General features: G+C 44.6%; 4 protein-coding genes across 4 annotated transcripts in view; 1 reads left to right on the forward strand and 3 right to left on the reverse strand.

Moving 5' to 3' along the window:
- Nucleotides 1-2917, forward strand: part of COMMD8 (COMM domain containing 8) — a 5244-nt gene extending 2327 nt beyond the window's left edge. Inside the window, exons 3-5 of the mRNA XM_026689883.2 lie at nt 903-1055; nt 1744-1899; nt 2275-2917. Coding sequence (XP_026545668.1) covers nt 903-1055; nt 1744-1899; nt 2275-2295 — 330 coding nt within the window. The 3' untranslated portion in view covers nt 2296-2917. The remainder of the gene's footprint in view (nt 1-902; nt 1056-1743; nt 1900-2274) is intronic.
- LOC113427393 (arylacetamide deacetylase-like 4) lies at nt 2627-8860 on the reverse strand. The gene is made up of 4 exons (XM_026689882.2): nt 8655-8860; nt 7490-7709; nt 5840-5903; nt 2627-4824 (listed from the first exon to the last, which is right to left on the reverse strand). Exons 1-4 carry the CDS (start codon nt 8826-8828, stop codon nt 4044-4046), a joined length of 1239 nt encoding a protein of 412 aa, XP_026545667.2. The 5' UTR covers nt 8829-8860; the 3' UTR covers nt 2627-4043.
- Nucleotides 8861-13616: 4756 nt separating this feature from the next.
- On the reverse strand, nt 13617-19494 carry LOC148129367 (arylacetamide deacetylase-like 4). Its single transcript, XM_087944640.1, has 4 exons — nt 19229-19494; nt 18346-18562; nt 16935-16998; nt 13617-14705 (listed from the first exon to the last, which is right to left on the reverse strand). The coding sequence occupies exons 1-4, from the start codon at nt 19409-19411 to the stop codon at nt 13931-13933; spliced, it is 1239 nt and encodes a 412-aa protein (XP_087800766.1). The 5' UTR covers nt 19412-19494; the 3' UTR covers nt 13617-13930.
- A 1626-nt stretch (nt 19495-21120) lies between these two features.
- Nucleotides 21121-26979, reverse strand: LOC148129368 (arylacetamide deacetylase-like 3). Its single transcript, XM_087944639.1, has 4 exons — nt 26658-26979; nt 26266-26482; nt 25865-25928; nt 21121-22755 (listed from the first exon to the last, which is right to left on the reverse strand). Exons 1-4 carry the CDS (start codon nt 26838-26840, stop codon nt 21981-21983), a joined length of 1239 nt encoding a protein of 412 aa, XP_087800765.1. The 5' UTR covers nt 26841-26979; the 3' UTR covers nt 21121-21980.
- Nucleotides 26980-27010: the final 31 nt, after the last annotated feature.

The raw sequence follows: 27010 nt of genomic DNA on the forward strand, positions 1-27010 counted from the left end.
TTGTCTTTTTGGTCTGCCACCGCCGCACACTGTTAGTTCCACCATGTTCATTAGTTATTTATTTATTATTTGATTTATTTGATTGATATTGCTGCCTATTCGCCCATGACGACTCGAGGCGGCTTACACAATGCAAAATCATATTTAAAAATAAAAATAAAAACAATAAAAACTAACCAAAATAATCAAATAAATTAGTAAAGTACAATAGCACAAAATTTGACAACCAGCACCTTGAATTGCACCCGGAAGCAAATCGGCAACCAATGCAGCTCCTGCAGGAGAGGTGACACATGTGCACACCAGGCTTTGCACAAAACCATGCAGGCTGCTGCATTTTGCACCAACTGGAGCTTCCAGATGCTCTTCAAGGGCAGCCCCATGTAGAACGCGTTGCAGTAATCAAGACAGGAAGTGACTGAGTAGGGACCGCTACCATTTAAAAGTGTTTAAAAGTGACTCATTTCATTCCTTTCAGTAGATTATATAGATTTTTTGAAACATTTGTTTGAAAGGGAAGGCCTCTTTCAGTGAAGATTTCTCTTTCTGGAATTCTCTCTCTGGAAAAAAAAAAGAATTAAATAACCCACAGTGCCATATCCGGAGAGAGGCAGCCAGATGCTTAAGAATAAACATGCAAATGTAAAATACAATATTGATAGTCGCTTTTTTTAATTCTTTATGATGGTCACAGCCAATCATCATAATCAATCAGAAGAGAGATGGAAAGGACCTTGGAGGTCTTCTAGTCCAGCCCCCTGCTCAAGCAGGAAACCCTACCTTCTGACAGGCAAAATCAATTAAGTGAAGCCACTTAACAACCGTGTGACTAATTTAACTGCTGTAATTCACTTAATAACCATGGCATTGTTTTTACCACTAATTGTCTCTTTTCTTTGTAGGCTGTTCGGCTGTTGGCAGAGTTAAATCCCGACACGCAAAGAGCAGTGCTGACTTGCTTGAAAGCCAGAAAACCTGATATCAGGCAAGCCCTGGTTGGAAACACAAATGCCATTTGTTCTTCCCAGCTCCTGAATTTTGACTGGCAGCTCAAGGTTAGATCAATCTTCTCATTCTTGTCTGCATAATATTTCTAGGAATACCAAATGTGAACACCTGGGAGGCAGGAGATCAATTGAGGACTGCCTGACATGTTAAAAGCTCCTGAGTTTACCATTCTTAAACTCAAAAAAAAAAAGAGGAGCTGTTAAAAATGTAGAGAGAGAGAGAGACACATAGATATAAAGAGATAGAGATATGGATGGATGGAGAGAGAGAGACAGAGAGAGATAGGGATGGAATGAAAGACAGAGACAGACAGAGACATAAAAAGAGATAGGGATGGATGGATGGAGAGAGAGAGACATAGATATAGAGAGGGATGGATGGATGGATAGAGAGAGGAGAGAGAAAGAGACAGAGAGAGACAGATATATATAGAGAGAGATAGGGATGAATGGAGAGAGACAGAGAGGAGAGATATATATAGAGAAATAGGGTTGGATGGATGGAGATAGATATAGAGATACACAGATAGAGAGGTATATAGATGATAGATATAGATAGATAAATAGACAGACAGACAGAGATGCTGAATGCAAACTAGATTTCTCATTTATGCGTATTCGGAATTCCTTTCAGCTCTCATGTTACGGCCTTAAAACAACTGCTAATTTATTTTTTTCATGGCTTCTGATAAAAAAACCCAAGTCTTAATTGCATTGTCTTTGCTTCCCTACGCAGCTCGCCCTTTCTAGTGATAAATTGTCCATGCTCCAGATGCCGCTTTTAAACCTGGATCTGGATTTGTCGAAGAATGGGGACCTCAAATTCACCTCTGTGGAAATGAACAAAGAAGAATTACAGACTCTGATAAATGCGTTGGAAGCAGCGAACAAGGTGCGTCCTTTTTGCTTAACTCCCTTCACAAATGTTTCACTTTAGCAACATGCATTTTGGGCTCAATTGTGGTTGTACATTGAGGACAGTGGGAAATTGACAGCGGGAAACACCCAATCTGGCAGGAGGTCCTGCATGCTTATTTCACCCCAAACTGAGTGATAATTCTATTTTTTTAAATTTAAATTACTTTTCTGCTTCTTTGTATTCCCCATTTTTACTCTTATGTTATCTTTTGTATACGTTGGGAATTCCATGATTGAGGATTGATTGAGAAGATATGTGGACAATCATGTCTACACCATAAAGTTTAAAATAAGATATTTGAATACACTGTTGTTATTTAATGGTTTCCCTCTTTTTCCTTCTTTGAAGGTCGTTTTACAGCTGAAATGATTCTGGATTCAGAGCTTCCCAGCAAGGAGAAATGAGATATTTATTCTAAAATGCAAAGGGATTTTACACCCCCACCCCCCAGAGATGGAAAATTCAGCACATGAAAGAAGATGAGGATTTTTAATTGCAAGCTTACCGAGACTGCTGATCCACATTAGACCAAAATCAGTTAAGTACATTTAGGCTAAATTGCCAAAATGGGCCAGAGCTTGAATTGTTACAGTATGTCTGAAAACTTTTGAAGAAATGAAGGTGCTGACAATTCACTGGCTTTCTTACTACATTAGCAAACATTGCGTCAAATTGTTTAGGGCAAAAGAAAAGAAATTTCTTTCTTTTTTTTCAATTCGCTTCAGATTTGTTAAAACAATTACATATTTTGACTGCCATGGGATGGTTAGCCTGGAAAGCAAAATGCTTTGTTTCTAACTTGCCTAAGAATAATATTTTCCAGGTCTAACTGAGCTCTGTCCACAAATTCAAAGGAAGGCATCCACTTAATTAAAAACATCCAGTTTGAAAGTGACATTAGGAACAATTCCCATTCGTGTCAAGTGGATTTATGACATCAGAGTAATACTTGTACATGGGAGAAATCAATAAATGTTTTTGTAACCAGGTATATTCATCTGAAATGAATGAAATATAAGCCGGTTGTAAAATTAATACAATCTTGAATCTTACGGGTCTAGAACAACTCACCACAGCCAACTGGCTGTGGGGAAAAAGTTATGCTAATATCGAAGAAATGGTGGAATAGAATCATGAAAAGAAGGCTGCCAAAGGAGGGGCAGAATGAAATGTGAATGATAAAAATTAAACTATTTTTTTTAAATATTTTAAATAATTACATGGAATTGTCTTGCAGCGAGAAAGAATAGAATAGAACAGAACAGAATAGAGAATAGAATGGAACGGAATAGAATATAGAATAAGAATAATAAGAAATAGAATAAGAAATAGAATAGAATAGATTAATAGAGAAGAGAAGAGAAAGTAGAATAGAATAATAGTAGAGTTGGAAGGAACCTTGTCTTCTAGTCCAATCTCTTCTTGAGCAGGAGACTCTAGACCATTCCAGACAAATGGCTGTCCCGTCTATTTTGAAAGCCTACACTGACAGAGCGCCCACAACTTTTGAAAGCAAGCTATTAGTAATTGTGTGTCAGGATTCCAGTAACCGCTCTAATTAAATCATGATCCTCGAGCCAAACTTCAAAAAGCTTCCAAGGATTCATTAGAGGCGACATACTGGCACTACTTTGTATGAAGCCAACTCTGGCCTACATCATTCACAGTCCCCTATGACCCTGTTTCCCCGCTGGGTGTGTCATAAATCAAATTCTCCAATTGACCACCTTCATGGGTTTGGTGTCATCAATCATGTTCTCCAATTAAATATATTTCCAGGCAAAAGCTCTGGTAGTTACAATCTTTTAAAGAGAAGAGTTGGAATGTACTTCCGCTTTCAAGCTGCTGCACTGCTCTTCCAGATTTCCTTCCTCCCTCTCATTTTATTTTATGGCAACTACTAAAACAGGCATTGGAATATTTTATGAGTTGACATCACGTTAACTAATTTAACAAGCGCTGTTCTGACAAGACCTGTCGTTCTGACACAATCGCAGTCTTCCAATATTAATCGGGATAAAGCGGTTTATCCTAAGGGGACCATGAGTCCGGGCCACCGGATTCCCCGGAAGACGATCAAGAAGGCGGCGTTCCCTCTCTCATTTTCATTTTCGGCCTCACAAGTGTCGGACAAAACTGGCAAGCTCGTGCGCGATCCGGTTTGCTGAAGAAAAGGACAGGAAGCGGTAGCCATAGCACACGTTGATCCCATGCACGCCGTTCTCTACATGGCTCCAAGTTACCGGCACATGGTTGTCCGTCAGCCGCCGCATGTACAGCAACCCGTCGTCGCGAAGGACGTCGAACTCGCAGGTCAACAGGAAGGTCTGAGGGAGTTTGGCAATCACCGTGTCCTCGGCGAGCAAGGGCGAAAACTTGCCGGTGAGCACCACTTTCATTTCTTCGTGCAGCCGAGGGTCAAACTGGAACGAGGACGGCTCTGGCGCCACGTAGCCTCTGGCTTTGAACCGTTCCGGGATGCGGTCGGCGCTCACCCACTTCTGGTATTTCTGACGGGTGGCCTCGGGAACATGGCTGCCCTTCAGAAGTCCATCCGCCAAGGACGTTGGCTTGTCCAAGTAACGGCAGCCTAAGAAGGCAACCAGCTTAGGCCACAAGAAGGGACTTCTGCAATTCTGCTGATAGGATGGCAAGGCTAAATCGAAACCCTGAAGCACGGGGTAGATCAAGGCTTGGGCATGGACCTTGGGAAGGTCACTGCGGTCCATCAGGACCTGGCAAACATGTGTGGCCAAAGTACCCCCGAAGCTGTCCCCAGAAAGGATAATACGGGAGCTATCCACCCCATAATCGTCTGCGTGTTTTATGAGGAAGGTGGCCGCCTTCAGACATTCAACATGCTGGCTTGGATAAGGGCTCTCCGGTGCAAGTCCATACCTGAAAGGAGAACAAAATGACTGGTTATGGATTCCTGATCCAATTGTCAGGCTTTCCTGGTTTTGTAATCTGGTGGTTGTTTTTAATTATCAATCGATCAATGAGAGTAGAGTTGGAAGAGAACTTGGAGTCATCCACTCCAACCTCCTTTTCAAGCAGGAGACCCTACCATTTCAATCAATCAATCAGAATAGAGCTTGAAGGGACCTCGGAGGTCCTCCAGTCCAACCCTCAAGAAGGAGACCCTATACCATTTCAGACAAATGGCTGTCTAGTCTTTTATTGAAAATCTCCAGTGATGGAGCACCCACAATTTCTGAAGGCAAGCTGTTCCACTGGTTAATTGTTCTCACTGTTAGGAAGTTTCTCTTTACTTCTATTAATATTATAAATACCCCATTTCCCCCAAAATAAGACCCAAAGCATAATTTCTCAGGATGCTTGTAATATAAGCCCTACCCCCAAAATAAGCCCCAGTTAAGCTTGTCAGCCAGTCAGACACATTTAGTACCGTATTTCCCTGAAAATAAGACCTAACTGGAAAATAAGTCCTAGCATGATTTCTCATGATGCTCATAATATAAGCCCTATCCCAAAAATAAGCTCCAGTTAAGCGCACCAACCAGGTAGGCGCATTTAGTACTGTGTTTCACCGTAAGACCTAACCAGAAAATAAGTCCTAATACATCTTTTGGCAAAAAAAAAAAATAATAATATTAAGACCCGATATTATTTTAGGATAAACTCGCTGTGGCCAACTCTCTGTGGGACAATTCAACCACTGAATTATTTCAAATATTTTTAAAAAAATATATTTTAACTTCTTGTCATTCACATTTCATTCTGTCCCTCCTTTGGTAGCCTTTCTTTCTTTAATAATTCTACTTCACCATTTCGTTGATATTCAGTGTCACTCTTGGCCCAGCTCGCAGTGAGTTATCTCGGCAGTGAATTGGCCCTTGGCGAGTTGTCCTAGATCTGCTGCAGATTAACGAGACAAGGGGGTGACACTTACCCGACTGTGACCACCGTTGCATTCCCCTCTTTGGCAACGTACCGCAGGAATCTTTCGAAGGTATCTGAAACGAGCATCGATGAGTTACAATGGATGAGGATTCATTCCTGGAAAACCCTTTCCCTGCTTCAAACGAGTTGGGAGAAGGAAAGGTTTGCCAGAGACAAGCTGGCATACTGAAGAGGACTTCTGTCTCTGCTCAGCTTTCCTATTGGCCAGGCCTCTTACCAAAGGTTGTCCTATTTGCTTTTGGAATTATCTTTCAGAGGGCAAGATGTCAGAAGATCCCTCTCCGATAACAGGATCGTGTCGAAAAGCGCTGTGGCAATATTGGAAATTACTAAAGCTTTGGTTGCGGCTGGCATAAACACAGATATGGGCTTGATTATAGTATATGAAGCAAATGGCTCTAGATAGAGATCTGTGTCAAATGCTCAGGTTTTGCAAGATCAGTTAACCATCCCTTGTTAATCGGCATCTGTAGGCACCTAAATAGCTACCTTCTCTTGATTCAGACTCTTGCACGTAACTAGTTGGACTAGAATCATTCTTGATAGCAGCATTATAAGTATAGTACTCATCAATATCTTCATGAATGCCTTAGATGAAGGATTAGAAGGGGAACACATCAAATCAGCAGATGACACTAAGCTGACAGGAATAACCAACACCCCAGAAGACAAGCTCCGGATCCAAAAAGATCTTGACAGACTCGGAACAATGAGCCCTTATCCAACAACGTGACATTGAACGTGGAGAAAAGCAAGGTTTGACGCCTCAGCAAGAAAAACCAAAGATACAAGTATACACTAGTCAAAACCTAGCTCAAAACCAGTAATAGTGGGTGGGATCTTGGAATGTGAGTGGGGACGATCCATTAAACCTGAGTCAGAAGTGTGCGGCGGCAGCCAAAAAAGCTAATACGATCCTTGGTAGTATAAACAGAGCCATAGGATCCAAATCACATGAAGTGCGAGTATCGATTTTTAAAAATAAAATGAAGCAACTAAGACAATTAAAAGCCTGGAGGCTAAAACATACGAAGAACATCTGCAGGAATTGGGTACATCTAGTTTACTGAAAAGAAGGACTAGGGGAGAAATGATAGCAGCCTTCCAGTATTTGAGGGGCTGCCCCAAAGAAAAGGGGGTCAGTTTATTCTCCAAAGCACCAGAAGGCAGGACAAGAAGCGAAGGATGGAAACTCATCAAGGAGAGAAGCAACCTGAAACTAAGGAGAAACTTCCTGACATGAGGACAATTAACCCGTGGAACTGCTTGTCACCAGAAGTTGTGGCTGCTCCATCGCTGGAGGTGTTTAAGAAGAGATTGGACAGCCACCTGTCTGAAATGGTACAGGGTTTCCTGCTTGACCAGGGGTTGGAATAGAAGACCTCCAAGGTCCCTTGCAGCTCTATTCTGATTGATTGAGAGGGGTGTGTGTGTGTGTGAGAGAGAGAGAGATAGAGAGAGAGAGAAATAGAGAGGGAGAGAGAGACTGAATGAAGTGGAATTCCATGTGTTACACATGTTTTAGTAATGGTTCAGTAATGATTTGCCATTAAATAGGATGCTTTTCAGCCTATCGCCCTGAGATTCCCCAACCATCTTGGTTTAGCAATGGAAGGTTGGCTTGGAAGACGTCTCTTACTGTAGCTTCCCATAATGCCACACCCGCCATGGAAATACAGCACGGCTTTTCTTTTTGCAGTCGAGACCGTTTTGGGTGAGTAGATCCTCACTGGCACCCCGTCGAATTTCTGATCCCGAATGACCAGGGACGGATCTGCTCCCCAGGCAGGGATTCCATTCATACACAGCCGTATAATTTCAGGAAGACTCGACAAGCCCAGCTCCTCTAAAACAATTCCCTGTTGGCCAAACGACAAACAAGAGGAGAAGTTAATCTGGGGAGGCGGATCACAACTTCTGAAAGCAAGGTGCCCATCCCAGCCCTCTTACTAATTTGTCAAGTGCTATTCTGACAAGTTCTGTTATTCTGACATGATAGCAGCCTTCCAGGATTCGAGGGGCTGCCCCAAAGAAGAGGGGGGGGGGGGCTGTCAGTTTGTTTTCCAAAGCTCCAGAAGGCAGAAGAAGAAGAAGCAACAAATGGAAATCAATCAAAGAGAGAAGCAATCTGGAACGAAAGGAGAAACTTCCTAACAGTGAGAATAATTAACCAGTGGAACTGCTTGCCACCAGAAATTGTGGGTGCTTCATCACTGGAGGTTTTTAAGAACTGCTTGAGCAATGGGGTTGGACTAGAAGATCTCCAAAGTTCCTTCCAGCTCTATTCTGATTGATTGAAATGTCACCCAGCCTGAGACCTTCAGGTGAGGGTATTTAACTTCAACCTTAACTTAAATTTTGCTTTAATTTAACTTTTCCTTAGACATAGTGAGGCAAGATTCTCCCAAGTTAAGGTTGTTGTTGTTGTTTTTTTAAAGACTTCCATTTCCCCCCTCTTCTATTTATGAAGAAATTCTTCAGATTTTACTACCTGGTGTAACCCAAACCACCTTCTCAGGCCTCTGCCCTGAACCTATTCCAAGTGCCAAGGGGAACGTGGCCCAGTGAGATGAAGGAAAAGAAAATGAAGGGAAGTCCCTCTTTAACTCCAGCTCCCCTTCAGATCTGGACAGGGAGGTGATCCCGTCAGTTTCACTGCTTTTCTTGCTCAAGAAGCCAAGGAAGGCTTGGACAGCGGTGCGGATGAATCCAGGCCAATTCTAACCGTGTAAGGAAAGAATAAATCCATTGCAATTCTTCTCCCACCCAGAGTTCCTGACAAAAGGAACGAAAGAAAGACTTACTAAAAGGATGCCCGAGAGGATCCACGTCTGACAGATGCGAAACTTCAAAGTTTGATCGAGCCCAGGAGGAAACACAAATTGGACATACTGGATGATGACCGAGGCCAGGTAGATGGCTGGGAAAATGGCAGCTCCAACCAGAAGGCAGGCCAGGCGCTTCCAGAAGGACCTCATTGCGCCTTATCTGGGGCAGAAGGATAGTGCTGCTCCTCCTTCTCCCAACCTGTCCTTAGGGACTGCGAAGAGCCCAGTGGCCGATCCATGGGAAAATAGATGGGTTGGTATTGATTAGGAGAAGGCCGGCCTTCTCCTCCCCCACCCATCTTGGAGACACCTACAAAAAGGACCAGCCAGTGAGGACGATCTCCATTGGATCGATTCTTGTCTTCCGTAACAGGATTGTTTCTGATTAGGAAATCCAGTCGGAAAGAGGAGGCCTCTCCATGCATGGATTTCTCCGTAGCCCCACCTCTTCTCGGTTCTCCTCCCACCAGCCAGAGGTCGAAGTCCTAACCCGGTTATTATAAGGGTTTAATCCCCAACGTTGTGCAGCAGCTGGCTCCCTTCTCGTTTCCTGATGGGGCAATGGTGCCAGGTTGGAAAGGAATCAATGGATTGTGGGTTACATATAGAGATGCTTTTGGGGGTGGGGGAGGCAGCCTACCCCAAAAGGGACGTGAAGAGCCCCCAGTTCATGGGTAGGTGTGCGGGATCCAGATTGGAACAACAATACCCAATGGGCACAAAAGATAACATTGTGTCATGCCCCTGTCGGAGTCTGAATCCTTGGCTTACAACGGCTCATTTAGTGACTGTTCAAAGGCACAAAAAGGGGGCCGTTCTTCCCACTTACAACATTCCCGGGTATCACAAAAAAAGGGGGGGACTCTCATGCCCCTGTTGGAGTCTGAATCCGAGAAGGAAGCTGAACAGCTGACAGGGAGCGGGAATGTGGCTCCGTTGGCTGTGGAGGAAACTGGGGAAGGGCAAAGTCCGGTTGGGCAGGGCAGGGGAGAGGGAATTCAAAGGAACACCCAGGCCCACCCCCTCTTCATCCTAGGGCACGCAGGAAGGAATGGAGAAGGGAGCAACGTGGGTTGTGTGACTTATGGGGGTGGAGAGGGCCCCGATTCCCTTCAATTGCCACAACGGAATGAAAGTTTAAAAGAGATGCAAGCTGAGAGCGGCGTCTGCTGGGAGCAAATGTGACTTTTATCCTGTGTTGTCTTTGCTTATCTGTGTTCCTGGCGTTTTCCCAACCATGTGAGTTTTGCCGTTCTTTCAAGTCTGAAATTCTTGCTCCTGTCCTGCAAAACTAATTACTTCAGTTTGGTTTGTTTGGAACTTTAAGTTACAGTTTGTGTTTACTCTGTTTTGGACTTAATTTTCTGCAGTCAAAGGCTGTTCCTGGGAGAGTTTTTCTCCAGCCATTGGGGACATTGGGGGCAAAGTTGGAGATAATCAATGGACTCATTGATTATCTGACTGTATAGCCTTTATGCCATGCCCTGGGTCATCACACATTGTGGAGTGGTGTGATGGTTGCCTCACAATCAGGAAGCTGTGAGTTTGATCCTAGATAGGCAGATATTTCTCTCTCTGGTCACACTGAGAATATATCTGCTGATCAAAACTCACTGGCAACAGGAAGGGTATCCGGCCATTAAAACACCCTGCTAGCTCCATTCAGTTTCACCCTACAACAATTATGGGGTTGTTAAATGAGGATGACAGAAGATAGCATTGTCCATTCTCTCATCCCTCAGCGAGGATGGGGGCCTTCTCCTCCCCACCCATTATGGAGACCTCTACAGGCCGCAGGGAAGGTCTGATGGGAGGCACCATTGAATGGATCCTTGGCTTTCTATAATAGGATTATTTCCGATTAAGAAGTACAGCTGGGAAGAGAAGGAAGTCTCTAGGAAGACCTTCTTAGTTGCGCGGATCCTGCAGATTTTGTCTGTGAGCCAACGTCTCCTCCTTCTATCAGCTGGACGCCAAAAGTCTAACTCGGTTATTATAAGGATGTAATCCCCAATGTTTGGCTCCTTTCTCATTTCCTGACGTTGCAATGGTCCATGAATTGTGGGTCATGTGTGGAGCTATTTTTTGGGGGCCCTGAGTCCTGAACGGCCTACCTCAAAAGAGATGGGAAGAGCCCTGAGTTCAAGGAGTAGGCGTGGGATCCAGATTGGAACAAAAAACGTGGCAAGTTTAAGACGTGGTCCACAAGTCTTCAACTTGCCACGTTTGAAGGCCCTTGGTCTAGGGTCCCCTGCGTGAGCGTTTCAATCAATCAGAAAAGAGCTAGAAAGGACCCTGGAGGTCTTCTAGTCCAACCCCCCTAGATGCCGTATAATTCCGGACAAACACCTGTCCAGTCTCTTCTTAACAGCCTCCAGTGATGGAAGCACCTACAATTTCTGGTGGCAAGCTGTTCCGCTGGTTAATTGTTCTCCCTGTCAGGAAATTCCTCCTCCTTTCTAAGTTGCTTTTCTCCTTGGTTAGTTTCCATCCTTAGTTTCTTGTTCTGCCTCCAGGGGCTTTGGAGAATAGCTTGACTCCCTCTTCTTTGGGGGCAGCCCCTTAGATATTGGGAGCATGATTAGAAAAAGTAACTCTTTGTCCCGGGACTAATGATGTGGTGTGGGCCAGAAGGCTTAATCGTGGCCATAATCCTGCAATCCTCATTTTGTAGGGAGGGCTGATAGGATCAGAGAATGCAATACTCTCTAATATCAGCACACCATGTGAAATCAACAGGTACCTGAGCATTGGTGAGAATTAGGACATGCCCTGCCAGCCAATTCCCACAGGTGATATTTGGGGGAGGTGTTCTCCTACACAGCATAGAAATAATGATCAGCTTTGCAAACCACAGGAACACACAGTGTACTCCTTGTGGTAGCTGCACGTGCCCTGTATGTTGACCCCAGATTGAGGTTGTCCCCGAGTGATGTAACCAGAAGTAGAAATCGAAACTATAAAGAGAAAACGATCAAGAGTCATGGTGGCGCAGTGGTTAAGAGGGCAAAGGATGGCAGGCTAGCTGTGCCCACGGCCAGCAATTTGATCCTGACCAGCTGAAGGTTGACTCAGCCTTCCATCCTCCCGAGGTCGGTAAAACAAGGACCCAGATGATTGGGGGGCAATAGCCTGACTCTGTAAAACGCTTAGAGAGAGCTGTGAAATAATGTGAAGCGGTAGATAAATCTAAGGGCTATTCTGTTCTATTTTATTCTCTATTTTCTATATTCTATTCTGCATTTTATGTTCTATTTTATTCTCTATTTTCTGTTCTACTATTCTAAATTTTATTATTCCATTCTGCATTCTATTCTATATTGTATTCTTATTCTAAATTTTGTTATTCTATTTTCTATTCTATATTTTGTTATTCTATTCTATTCTGCATTCTAGTCTATATTCTATTCTAAATTGTATTGTCCTGTCCTAGCCCAGCCTATCCTGCCTAGGTGGCTCAGTTGTTAGAATGCAGGATTGCAGATGAATTCTTCCGACTGCCAGCAGTTCGATCCTGATTCAGATTGTTGCGGGCAAGACGTTGACTTTGCAAACTGCTTGGAGACTCAGCCTCTTGCCCCCAACAATCTGGGTCCTTATCAGAAGTACGGAAGGCTGAGCCAACTTGGAGAGGGTCAGGATCGAACTGCTGGCAGCTGGCAGAGTTAGCCTGTAATCCTGCATTCTAACCACTGCGTCCCCGTGGCTCCAAAGTCCCTATTTTCAGTGCCGTTGTAATTTCAAATGGTCACTAAACTGTGTTGTTAAGTCGAGGGCTACCCCGGGAGACATCATCCAATTCTCAGGAAGATCTCAAGTTGAAGGGTGATGTAGTGTAAAGTCTCAGTTTGGGAAAGGTGGAGTCTTGTCCACAGAAGGGAGATCAGAACATTAGTTTTAATTCTGTGGCACCTACATACCACACCTTACAACCTCCCTGAGGCATGGCATTACAAAAGCGAAGATATTGCGAGAGAAAACAGCAAGGCTGGTTTCCCCATCATGCCCGCAATGCCAGCTTCACATGGCAAGCAAAATCCAGAAGCACAAACACAAAAAAAACAGCAACCTGGATTTTCCAGAACAATCTCCAACACCAGCCTGAAGGGATGCAGGAAATTAAAATAAAATAAATAAAACCACGCATTTATTTTGTCTTTGATCTGCCGGGATGCCACAACAGGGTATTGAAACTCAGCCAGGCTTACGTTTAACGAGTCACTGCCAAACTGTTAAAGGAGTTTTATTATCACGCTTTTCATCTTCAACATAACGCAATTCCGTGGAGAGAAAAGTAAAATGTAAAACTTCGGCAAGAAATACTACAGGCAGTTTTGGTCACCATGATACCAACAAAATTGGAGACCGGAAAGAGTGCAGAGAAGAGCAACGAAGAGGATTAGGGAACAGGAGTCTTAAACATACGAAGAGCAGGAATTAAGTACCGTATATACTCGAGTATAAGTCGACCCGAATATAAGCCGAGGCACCTAATTTTACACAAAAAACTGGGAAAACTTATTGACTCGAGTATAAGCCGAGGGTGGGAAATGCAGCAGCTACTGGTAAATTTCAAAAATAAAAATAATTAATTTGGGAAACGATCTCACTATCATGAAAGGTTTAATTGATTCACTAACCCAAAAGAAGAAGATGATGATGACAGCGGGAGGCAGGAGTCACTCTCTTCCCCTCCCTCGGAGGCCCCCTGAGTCAGGAGTCACTACCGCCGGCGCGGCCCCAGTCCCGCCGCCTCGGGAAGGGAAAGGCAAAGCGCTTTTTGCCTTTCCCTTCCCGGCTGGCTGTTGGGAGTCGCTGCCGCCGGAGGCCGCGACTCCACACCATTTTTTTTCAGAGGGAATCTGACTTGAGTATAAGCCGAGGGGGATTTTTTCAGCACAAAAAATGGGCTGAAAAACTAGGCTTATACTCGAGTATATACAGTATGTTTTGTCTAATGAAAAGGAGGACTAATGGGGACATGGTAGCAGTCATCCAATATTTGAGGAGAAGACTGCTATCACCTCACCTACAGCAAAGTAAGAATTTTATGATCGTGAGAACCATCCCCCAGTACAACAACTTGCCTGGAGCGCCATTCATGCAAGTGGAAGAGGTGGCACACTCCTCACACAAATGGAGTTGTGCATGGGTGCCTGTCACGCTCTGTCTCAGACATACACACGCACGCACCAGTCAAGGTCACCAAGCTGGAAAGGCGAACAAAGCAAGAGAAGGAGGCTGTTGGGTTTCTAGTATCGTTCGAGGAATTGTATTATGCTTTTGAGACTCCTCCTCGTCCCGGGAAACTCCAGGGGGCCAAATCCTACGAGCAATGAGATCCCATGGAATCCATCCTCCAGGTGATGCCAGGTGACGGACATGCCATTGTCTTCCAGCCGTTTCTTGTACAGCAAGCCTTCGTCTCGTAAAACGTCGTACTCGCAGGTTAAAAGGAATGTCTCTGGAAACCGTTGTAGGATGGCGTCCTCCGTCAGGAGTGGCGAAAACGTGGCCTCGAAAGCTGCTGTGTATTCTTTGAAAAGAGCCTCTGAAAAGCGACCAGGTACGAACGGCACGTAACCTCGGCCTTTAAATTTTTCTGGAATATGTTCGGCGCTGATCCATTTCTGGTACTTGATCCTGAGCTTCTCCGGGACATGAGCGTTGAGCATCACTGCATCTGCGCCCAAGCTGTTTCCGGTGACATAAATCTTGCCAAAATGGCCGACATCTGTCTTTAATAAAAAGGGCACCCATTGGTTTTGCTGGTAAGAAGGCAGGTTGTAATCCAGAGCTTGGAGGAAAGGGAAGACGAGCACGTGGGCCCGGACCTGGGGCAGGTCCTGTCTGAGCACGAGTTGTTGAGAAATGGCCACCACAATGGAGCCTCCGATGCTGTCGCCACCCAACACGATCCGCTGAGGGTCCACGCCGAAGTCCCCCGTGTGCTTCAAAAAGTACGATATGGCCACGTAGCAGCTGTGCTGTTGAGCTGGGTAGGGGTGCTCTGGTGCCAAGGGATACCTAAACCAACAGTGAGTGAAAAGGAAATCTTTCAAATGCATTGGCATTCCTGTTGCTATTATTATTACCGTGTTTCCCCGAAAATAAGAGCCTGTCTTATATTTTTTTGCCATCAAAAAAAGGCACCAGGTCTTATTTTGGGGTGATGTCTTCCACTGACAAACCTCACTTGCGCACATTGCCCCCGGCCTCTTTTTCACTGTCAGAGGTCTTCAGGAATTTTTCTGCGGTTGACAAGGCTTTCCTGAAGGCCTCTGCAGCCGGTAACACAGCTCTGGATCGATCCGGAGCTTTGTTATTAGCTCCAGAGGCCTTCAGGAAAGTCTTGCCAGCCTTGCTGGCTGCAGAAGAAATGGGCCAGCCAGGCAGGTGTCGGGGTGTGCGAGGCCTGGCTATCGTCCAAAGGTAAGTAGTAGGGCAGCTCCATCCTCCCCCCTCACCCCCCCCAGCTTAATTTTTACCCATGCTGGAGTGGGCGGAGTCATAATCCGCTTATTTTGGGTGCATGTGTAAAAATCACGCTAGGGCTTACTTTCAGGGTAGGTTGTATTATTATTATTATCCATTTAATCATTAAACGTGAAACTCAGTCAACTGAACATTTAAAATTGTCTCACAAATGTCGTTGACTGGCACTGATGGTTGATACGGGTTACTGCCAGAATAATAGTAACAGTAAGAATAGTAACCTTTATTGTCATTTTATGTATACAACAAATTTGATTTAGCCTCTATTGGTCCAATCCATAACAAAAATACAAGACAACATGAATAGTATAGAGAATAATCCTTGTCCAAGTAATTGGGGGAAGGGAAATGTTTTAATTAATCTCTCAGTCCCTTCCTTTAACTTTCCTGCTCTTAGCCACTGCCAGGTCCTGTTATTATCTGTTATTATGTTTTTAACGTATTCATGTTTAACGAATAGAAGTGTTATTGTTGTTGTTATTATTATTATTATTGTTGTTGTTATTGTTATTATTATTATTATTATTATACACAAAAATGACAGTGTGCACAGCAAATGAGATAACTATGCTGGGTTTCGTATCACAAATCACTAGTCGAACACTTCCCAAGCGTTTAGGACTGCGTGATGTATCGGTGGATTATGCGAGCGGATCCCAGTAAGGTGGCCTTCTGCAGCTGACCAATGGTGATCTTGTCAGCGCCAATTGTTTTTAAGTGCTTGCCTAGGTCTTTATTATTATTATTATTATTATTGTTGTTGTTGTTGTTGTTGATATTATTATTATTATTGATTTGATCTTCAATACGATTCACAGTGGGATTGGTAAAAACTCAACAGTTCAAGCCCTAATCAAGGAGCTAAGAGCTGTCAAAGTAAGATCTGAATATATAGGTATTATATTCTTATTAAAGATTTACTCTTCAGTTCAGTCCAGGACTAGTAAAAACTGAACAATTCAAGTCCTAAGCAAACACCTAAGAGTTGTTAAGGTAATATCTGAGTATGTGGGCACTTCTAATTAAGATAATGGTTGTTGTTATTATTATTATTAAATCTTTGGTGAGATTCACAGCCTTTGGGGCTGGTTGGTAGCTCAACAGCTCGAGTCCTAACCAAGGACCTAGGAACTGTTCAGGTAGCGTCCAAGGATAAAAGCTGTTCCAAGTAGGGTGGTTTTTTTTGTAGAATCAGGGTATTCAAGTCTGATAAATTCAGAATTTCCAAATAGCGAGGTATCCCTTTAGGTATTGCTCCAAGGGGTCCAATTACAGTTGGGATAACACACAATTTCTTTTTCCAAAGTCGTTCAACTTCAATTTGTAAGTCCCAGGACTTTGTGATTTTTTTCTTGCTGCATGTCCACAATTCATGCATCACCAGGTATTGCAATGTCAATGAGCCAAACCTTTTTCTTTTCAACTATTGTTATGTCAGATGTGTTGTGGGTCAAGTGCGTCTGAAGTCCCACAAGATCTTGACTTTTTCATTCTCTAGAACCTTCTCAACCTGATGTTCCCAGTAGTTGTTACTATACTCAAATCCAACCTTTTGGCATAGTTTCCAGTGAATGATTTTAGTAATTTGGTTATTATTAGTATTATTAGTATTATTATTAGTATTATTATTATTTGTAATTAGTATTAGTATTATTAATATTAGCAAAATAATAACAACAACAATAATAATAATAATAATAGATGATATAGCAGTTTTATTTTGAATTTCCCCTGTTGCAAAATGAACCTGAGCTCTCTTACCCAATAGCTACGACCACGGTGGCACTTTCCTGGGCGAAGAATCGACACAGCCTTTCGTGGCTTTCTGAAATATTTTTTTTTAAAAATTATTTAAAAAATCCAAATACATCCATTTTTTCCCATTTAGCCCAAACATTTCTCTGTCCCCTTTGTCAATCAAGGAAACAAATAAAAAAAAACAGTTTATTATGAATCAAAGAGCAGAGACCAGGGAAAAAAACCCAAAACACTCAATTAAATATCCAGTATAAAATTCTAGAAGTGAAATAATAAATAGCAGATAAAATCTATATTAAAAAATCACCATTTTTCTCTCAGTGTCACATGGCTGAACGAATATACTATCATATCGATCCTTAAGCGGCTGAAGCGAGACATTGGTTAAGTTAGGTTTTCCTCCATTTTATGACCTTCCCTGCCTTGGTTGTTAAGCGAAACACTTCAGTACCCTGGTTGTTCAGCGAATCCAACTCCCCCCCACCATTGACTTAGGCTGGTCAGGTCACACACACACACACACACACACGGACGCCGCGGCCATCATAAGTATGAGTCACACTGCCAAGGGTTTGCATTTTGACCCTGGAAAGAGTCATCAGTGTGAAACACGGTCCCAAGTCCCTGTGAGGACCCAAAGGGGTGTGGCACAAAGGCAACACAGTCAGATAATCAATAAGAGTCTCTTTATTAGCTCCAACTTGGCCCCCAACGTCCTGGTTACCTTCTGGGCTTGAGAAAAACTCTCCCAGGGACAGCCATTGGCTGCAGAGAATCAAGTCCAAAACGTGGTCAACACAAACTAACTTAAAGTCCAGTCAAGGCAAGAGGAGGTCATTAGTCTGGCAGGGCAGGAGCAAGAATTCCAGACATGAAGGCACATCAATAACTCAACATGATTGTGAAGATACCAGAAACATAGATAACAAAAGTCAACACAAAATAACCTCAAGTTTGCTCCCAGCAGACTTAGCTCTCAGCTTGCATCTCTTTTAAACTCTTTTCCCAGGTGTGGCTAATCAAGGGAATCAGGGCCCCTTCCTCCCCCCATAAGCCACGCAACCCACGTTGCTCCCTTTTTCGTTCCTCCCTGCATGCCCTAGGATGAAGACAGGGTGGGCCTGGGTCTTCCTATAAATCACCTCTCCCTTTTTCTCCCTCTCCCCTGCTCTGCCCAGCTGGACTTTGCCCTTCTCCAGTTTCCTCCACAGCCAAAGGGGCCACACTCCCACTCCCTGTCAGCTGTTTGGCTTCCTGCTTGGATTCAGACTCCAACAGGGACACGACAGTCCCCCCCTTTTTGTGCTTCCTGGGGATGTCGTAAGTGGGAAGAAACGGGCCCCCTTTTGTGATTTTGAATGGTCACTAAATGAGCCATTGTAAGCCGAGGACCATCCGTGTTTGGAGAACTTACTGAAGCTTCCGAAAATGCCCCCTCCTCCGTGAATCCACACAAGTCCCCTCCTCTTCTCAGGACTTGGAGTTTTGGACTGGTAGATCCTCACGGGCACGGTGTCAAAAAGAGTTTCCTTGATGCTCAAGTCACAGGGCCCCGGTGGAAGAACCCCGTCGACCAGGAACCTCCGTACTGCAAATTCATTGCAGATGCCCAGTTTTTCCAGGAGCGAAGCCTGTTCAGTGCAAAAAAAATAAAGAAGAAACCACATGGAAATGTTCAGAGAAATGCTAATCAAAAATGAAATGCTAATCAAAAATTGGAACAGAGCTGGAAGGGACCACAGAGGTCTTCTAGTCCAACCCCCTGCTCAATCAGGAGACAACAGTCCATTTCAATCAATCTATCAATCAGGAGGGAGCTGGAAGGGACCTTGGAGGTCTTCTAGTCCAACCCCCACTGCTCAAGCAGGAGACCTTATACTACCCCAGATAAGTGTTAAACTGCGCTCTCTGCTTTTTATTCAAAGGCATTTCACTTCTCATCCAAGAAGCTCTGAGATTTTTGGGCTGAAGAGCCGAAGAAGCTTCTTGGGTGAAAAGTGAAACATCTTCAAAGAAAAACCAAAGTCCAGTTGCCTCTTCAAAAAAGACAAAGTGGATTTTGGTTTTCCCAGGAAATTCCCCTAACCAAATTGCTATTCCGGCCAGGAAAAAAACACCCGATTGATTTTATTATATTAATTTATTCCATGATTCAACTTTTATTAGGTTGGTTGTTTTTATATGAGGTTTTACATTCTGTGAGCTGCTCTGAGTCGCCCTGTGAAGAGTGGCGGCCATATAAATTCCCTACATAAAGAAATATTTATTTATTTGAAGCTAAGAATTCAAGCACTTACCGGTTTTTCAAAAATGCAGATGAGCAGATAGATGAGGCGAAGTTTTATTCCCTGGCTGAATCCTGGTGGTGTATGAATCCTGGTAAAATCTGAGTAAAGGATCCATCCGAGAATGAAAAATGGGACCAAAATGCAGAAATAAAATATCAGCATCCACAACTCTTGGCCAAATATCATTTCCATGTCGGAAGGATCCTGAAATCGGATTTTCTAGGAATCTGGTCCAAGGAAATTGCAGCCCCAGTTTAATTTCCTTTATATTTTTTGTGAGGTGCGTGCGTTACGGCGTCCTTTTAGGAATGGAAAACAGGTGTGCACTTGATCCCTTTTCTTGCATCCTTTAAATCCTGCAATTGGCCAATCTGTGTTCTGAACTCAACAACAGATTTACCTCTTTCCAAACCCTTCCCTGTTTGAAGATTACGCCATCTGGTTTCGATTTTCGTTGAACTTTTTAGATCACCCCGCAGATTAAAATTTTTTTATTTATGACTTTCGTTATGGAGGCATGCTTCTTTGCCAGAACAATTTTTCCCCAACGGAGACTTTCCCAGACGGGGAACTTAGCAATTAGACAGGTGAAAATATAATCAAGAGAATACTAGACTTTAAGGAAACTGGGTTAACATCAAAGATAAAGGATAACGAAGATACAGAATTCTTTTTAACTTGGGCTTTGTTTTATCAATGGTTAGATAATAAATTAGAAACTGGAAAAAAACTATTGCATATAAGGAAAAAATATTATTATTACTAGAATTATGTAACAATGCTCTTCTTTCCTTATATGCAACAGTATTGTTGTAAAATAGTATGAAAACAATGGCATTCATGTAAAATGACCCAGACAATACATTGTTTTCTAAATAATTAGTAAATAATATAGACGTAGTCCTAAAAGGCAGGAGGGCCTCGAATGCAATTCTATGCTGAGGGTTTTTTGGTGGTTTTTTTTTTTTTTTTTTTGATAATGACACATTTATAGGATTTTCATACCTTTTGATGAAGAAGATGGGAATAATCATCTAATCGAACAGCACTCTATTTAATGACCGTTTGAAGTCACAAGGGCTCTGAAAAACCTGACTTATGACCATTTTTCACACATGACCATTATGAGTAAAGGTTTTTCTGAAAGAACAAAACCACCAGAGGAAACAGCTCGCTTAACCACAGACATAAATAACAAGTATAATAGGAAAGTAACTAATTGTATATTCTATTCTATTCTGCATTGTATTCTATATTCTATCCCTATTCTATTCTATTCCTACCATATTCTGCATTCTATTTTATCTTCTATTCTATTCTAAATTTTATTGTCCTGTCCTGTCCTGCATTGGTGGCGCAGTGGTTAGAATGCAGGATTGCAGACTAATTCTTCTGACTGCCAGAGGTTTGATGCTGATCCAGATTGGTGTGGGGCAATAAGCTGACTTTGTAAACTGCTTGGAAACTCCGCCTCTTGCCCCCCCGCCGCCCCAAACAATCTGGGGCCTCATTTTACTGACCTCGAAAGGACGAAAGGTTGAGCCAACCTTGAACACCAGGTCAGAACATTAGTTTTAATTCTGTGGCACCTACATACCACACCTTACAACCTCCCTGAGGCATGGGATTACAAAAGCGAAGATATTGCGAGAGAAAACAGCAAGGCTGGTTTCCCCATTATGCCCGCAATGCCAGCTTCACCCGGCGAGCAACATCCAGAAACACACATCAAAACCCAACAACCTGGAGTGTCCAGAACGATCTCCAACAGCAGCCTGAAGGGATTCAGGAAATTAAAATAAATAAAACCATGCGTTTATTTTGTCTTTGATCTGCCGGGATGCCACAACAGGATATTGAAACTCAGCCGGGCTTACGTTTAATGAGTCGCTGCCGAATAGTTAAATTGTTAATTTTATTTTTATTTATTTATTTTGTCCAGCATGCATTTGATAATATATATATGTATAAACATGATTATGAGTACGATACATGAAATAGATACGAATAAAAGGGAACATTAAGACAGGGACGGTAGGCACATTGGTGCACTAAAGGGATTTATTCCCACGCTTTTCGTCTTCAACACAACGCATTTCCGCAGTGAGAAAAGTAAATTTTACACTTCGGCAAGAAATACTACATGCAATTTTAGTCACTGTGATACCAACAAAATTGGAGACTTCAGAAAGAGCGTAGCGAAGAGCAACAAGGAAGTTTAGGGGACGGGAGGCTCAAACGTGAAGAATGGGTGCAAGAATTAAGTAAATCTCGTTTAATGAAAAGGAGGAGTAGAGGGGACATGATAGCAGTCATCCAATATTTGAGGGGCTGTCATGGAGAGGAAGGAAGCACCTCAGAACAGGACAAGAAGTCATGGATGGACGAACATAAAAGCGATCCATCACTTCAATCAGAGTAGAGCTGGAAGGGACCCTGGAGGTCTTCGAGTCCAACCCTCTGCTCAAGCAGGACTCCCTATACCATTTCAGACAAGTGACTGTCCACTCTCAAATTCTGAAAGACTGCTATCACATTACCTCCAAACAAGTAGGAATTTTATGATCGTGAGAACAATCCCCCAGTACAACAACTTGCCTGGAGCGCCATTCATGCAAGTGGAAGAGGTGGCACACTCCTCACACAAATGGAGTTGTGCATGGGTGCCTGTCACACTGTCTCACACATACACACACATGCACCAGGCAAGGTCACCAAGCTGGAAAGGCGAACAAAGCACGAGAAGGAGGCAGTTGGGTTTCTAGTACCGTTCGAGGAATTGGATTATGCTTTTGAGACCCCTCCTCGTCCCAGGAAACTCCAGGGGCCCATATCCTAGGAGTAACAACATCCCGTGGAATCCATTCTCCAGGTGATGCCAGGTGATGGACACGCCATTGTCTTCCAGCCGTTTCTTGTACAGCAAGCCTTCGTCTCGTAAAATGTCGTACTCGCAGGTTAAAAGGAACGTCTCTGGAAACTGTCGTAGGATGGCGTCCTCCGTCAGGAGTGGCGAAAACGTGGCCTCAAAAACTGCTGTGTATTCTTTGAAAAGAGCTTCTGAAAAGTGACCAGGTACGAACGGCACGTAACCTCGGGCTTTAAATTCTTCTGGAATATGTTCGGCGCTAATCCATTTCTGGTACTTGATCCTGAGCTTCTCCGGGACATGAGCATTGAGCATCACTGCATCCGCGCCCGAGCTGTTTCCGGTGAGATAAAACTTGCCAAAATGGATGATCTTTGTCTTGAATAAAAGGGGCACGCATTGGTTTTGCTGGTAAGAAGGCAGGTTGAAATCCAGAGCTTGGAGGAAAGGGTAGACGAGCACGTGGGCCCGGACCTGGGGCAGGTCCTGTCTGACCACGAGTTGTTGAGAAATGGCCGCCACGATGGAGCCTCCAGTGCTGTCCCCACCCAATACGATCCGCTGAGGGTCCACGCCAAAGTCCACCGCATGCTTCAAAAAGTACGATACGGCCACGTAGCAGCTGCGCTGTTGAGCTGGGTAGGGGTGCTCTGGTGCCAAGGGATACCTAAACCAACAGTGAGCGAAAAGGAAATCTTTCAAATGCATTGGCCTTCCTATTATTATTAGTAGTAGTAGCGGTATAATCCTTTTATTCATTAAACATGAAACTCAGTCAACAGAACATTTAAAAATGTATCAAAAAATATAATTGACTGGTGCAGATAGTTGATACGGCTTGCTGTCAGCATCCTAGGAATCAACCAAATTATTATTGTTATTGTTGGTTTAATCTTTAATTCGATTCACAATCTGGGACTGGTAAAAACTGAACAATTCAAGTGTCAAGCTCGAAACTGACATACGCGTAGCCATTTTATTTAGCCTTACTATATATTCCTTTTCTTTCTTTCTCTTTGCTGGTTATGGGAGGGAAGGGTTTCGGGCTTGCCACGTTCCTAAGGGGGGAGGAGTGGAGAGAGAGAGAGTTGTTGAGGCTAGGTGGTTCTCCTTCCCGTGGGAACAAAAGCTGACCCTGCTGAGACCTGGAGGTGGAGATTGAGGACCTCAGGCAACATTGATTTACTTCTATTGGAGAATGTGACTTTTGAGTGGGGTGTTTCTAATTTCCAATAGTACGTGGTGTAATTCCAGGTTGTGTCAGATCTGGAATTACAACACACTTTGCCAATTGGATGCTTTCCTAAATAAAAGAAATTCGTTTTGGTAGACAGGACTTTGCTCTTTTCTTTTTAAATGGATTTCATCATTTGGAAACCTGACCAAAGATCTAAAACCTATTAAGGTAATTTCTGAGTATATAGACACTTCTGAGTAAGGTAGTGGTTGCTGTTGTTATTATTATTATTATTATTATTAGTAGTAGTAGTAGTAGTACCGTGTTTCTCCAACAATACGGCCTCCACCAATAGGAAGCCCCAGCATGATTTATTGGCATAAAATCAAATTAAGCCCCTCCCCCAAATTAAGGCCCATATTAAACATGCGAAATGGGGGGAATGGCGGGGGGCTTGCCGTTAGGAAGTACTTTGTTGCATGCCCGGATATGGTGCTGCCTGCGTTGGTGGAGCACTTCATATCGGAGACCTTCCGCCACCGTTAATTTCCCTTCTCCCTTGCTGCCGTGGCGTTACAGCAACGCCGCGGCGTTTGGCGCAGCCACGTGCAGCCAGTCAGGGCTCCTCCCTGCAACCGGAGCCCTGAGGAGACACTTGGCTTCAGGCGCTCCTGTGGCCAGGGCCTTCCTTGCCTTCGAGGTAAAGTGAATTATTTAAAAACCTCCGCTCATCCCATCAGGGCCGTGCGAGCTGAGCAGAGCCGGGAAAGCAAACCGCGGGTGTTTCCTGGTTCTGCCCAGCCCGTGCACGGCTCTGCGCTGCCCTGGCGGGATGAGCGGAGGTTTTTAAATAATTCACTTTGCCTTCGAAGGCAAAGGGAAGCGGCCACAGGAGCGCCTGAAGCCAAGTATACCAACAACAAAGGCAAATCCTCAAGGTGGGCTGGAGGGAGGTGGCTACGTGCCCCCGGGCTGCTTCAATGCAAGGTCCTGACTTGCAGCATCCTGCCGTTGCCGCCGCGTCCTTTTCACCGCCGCCTCCCTCTCCGACTGCGAAACTCGTGTGCTTCGCCAAACGCTCCGAGCGAGGCGAGCTCTTTCATACATAGAGAGAGGGAAAGACGCCGGCGTGCTCCGAGAGGCTGGCTCTTTTCTCTAGCCGAGGCTGACAGGAAGTGCCTCCAGGGCCGTGGCAGGCAAGCCGCGGATGTTTCCTGGTTCTGCCCAGCGCGCACAGCTCTGCCACGGCCCTGGCGGGATGAGCGGAGGGCCCGGCGGGGAGGCACTCGTTGCCTTGGTGACATTTCGGGTGCCTCCGCCGCCTCCTCGCCCATCGCAGGTGGCGGTGGCGGCGGCAAGCGGCGGCGCTTCGCTGAGGGAAAAAGAAGACAGCGCAGCCACCTTGCTTGCTTTCCCACCTGCCCGCCCCAGATGGCCTCAGGAGCGGCGGCAGTGGCAGCAGGCGCGCACACTCCTGCCGGCGAAGGGAGGAGAGGCGAGGAAAGAGAAGGGAGTGCGGCAGCAGCGGCTGTCACAGTATCGTCTCATAGCGGGGCAAGGCTGGCAAGCTGAGGTGGCCGCACCAGAGAGCGTCACTGCCGACCCCGTCGTGAGGATAAAGGAGCGGGATAGAGATTCAGTCAGATGTCAGCCTCGGCTAGAGAAAAGAGCCAGCCTCTCGGAGCACGCCGGCGTCTTTCCCCTCTCTCTATGTATGAAAGAGCTCGCCTCGCCGGAGCGTTTGGTGAAGCACACGAGTTTTGCAGTCGGAGAGGGAGGAGGCGGCGGTGAAAAGGACGCGGCGGCAACGGCAGGATGCTGCAAGTCAGGACCTTGCATTGAAGCAGCCCGGGGGGCACGTAGCCACCTCCCTCCAGCCCACCTTGAGGATTTGCCTTTTGTTGTTGGTATACCTGGCTTCAGGCGCTCCTGTGGCCGCCTTCCCTTTTTGAGGTAAAGTGAATTATTTTAAAACCTCCGCTCATCCCGCCAGGGCTGCGGCAGAGCCGACGGGCTGGGCAGAACCAGGAAACACCCGCGGTTTGCTTTCCCGGCTCTGCTCAGCTCGCACGGCCCTGATGGGATGAGCGGAGGTTTTTAAAATAATTCACTTTACCATCGAAGGCAAAGGGAAGGCCCTGGCCACAGGAGCGCCTGAAGCCAAGTGTCTCCCTCAGGGCTCCGGTTGCAGGGAGGAGCCCTGACTGGCTGCACGTGGCTGCGCCAAACGCCGCGGCGTTGCTGTAACGCCACGGCAGCAAGGGAGAAGGGAAATTAACGGTGGCGGAAGGTCTCCCAACATCCAAGCTGTCGCCGCCCGCCCACCCGAGGATGCAAGGGGGGAATTAGTCACCCCGAAAAGACGGCCTAGCCGGTTTTTCGGGGGTCAAAAAAAAATAAGGCCCGGCCTTATTATGTGAGAAACACGGTAGTAGTAGCATTAATAATAATAGAGGATGTAGCAGTTTTATTTTGAATTTCCTGCGTCACAAATCATTATTATTATTATTAGCATTAGCATTAGTAACAATAATAATAAAGGAGATGACAGTTTTATTTTGAATTTCCCCTGTTGCCAAATGAACCTGAGCTCTCTTACCCGATAGCTACGACCACGGTGGCACTTTCCTGGGCGAAGAATCGACACAGCCTTTCGTGGCTTTCTGAAATATTAAATATTATTTTAAAAATCTGAATACATCCATTTTTTCCCATTTATCCCAAACATTTCTCTGGCCCTTTGTTGATCAATCATTTTTTTTTATTTTTTTTTACAAAAAGTTTATTACGAGTCAAAGAGCAGAGACCGGGAAAAAATCAAAACACTCAAAGCCATGACGGTCATCGGTACGAGTCAGGTTTGCATTTTGATCACGGCATTTTCCAGGGATCCTGGAAAGAGTCCTAAGTGGAAAGAACGCCCCCCCCCTTTTTGTGATTTTGAACAGTCCCTAAATGAGCCGTTGTAAGCCGAGGACCATCCGTATTTGGAGAACTTACTGAAGCTTCCGAAAATGCCCCCTCCTCCGTGAATCCACACAAGTCCCCTCCTTTTCTCAGGACTTGGAGTTTTGGACTGGTAGATCCTCACGGGCACGGTGTCGAAAAGAGTTTCCTTGATGCTCAAGTCACAGGGCCCCGCTGGAAGTACCCCGTCGACCAGGAACCTCTGTACCGCAAATTCATTGCAGAAACCCAGTTTTTCCAGGATCACAGCCTTCTCGGTGCAAAAAAAAAAAAAAAAATTAAGGAAGAAACTACATGGAAAGATTCAGAGAAATGCTAATCAAAAGCGAGTTCAATCGGAACAGAGCTCGAAGGGACCTTGGAGGTCTTCTAGTCCAACCCCCACTGCTCAAGCAGGAGACCTTAAGAAGAATTCAAGCACTTACCGGTTTTTCCAAAATGCAGATGAGCAGATAGATGAGGCGAAGTTTTATCCCCTGGCTGATTCCTGGCGGTGTATGAATCCTGGTAAAATCGGAGTAAAGGATCCATCCGAGAATGAAAAATGGGACCAAAATGCAGAAATAAAATATCAGCATCCACAACTCTTGGCCAAATATCATTTCCATGTCGGAAGGATCCTGAAATCGGATTTTCTAGGAATCTGGTCCAAGGAAATTGCAGCCCCAGTTTAATTTCCTTTATATTTTTTGCGAGGTGTGCGTTGCCACGTCGTCCTTTTAGGAATGGAAAACAAGTGTGCACTTCGATCCCTTTTCTTGCATCCTTTAAATTCTGC

Source organism: Notechis scutatus, chromosome 16 (genome assembly GCF_049901735.1).
Source record: "Notechis scutatus isolate UNSWTSFEM ecotype Mainland chromosome 16, rNotScu1.2, whole genome shotgun sequence".
In the NCBI taxonomy this organism is placed as follows: domain Eukaryota; kingdom Metazoa; phylum Chordata; class Lepidosauria; order Squamata; family Elapidae; genus Notechis; species Notechis scutatus.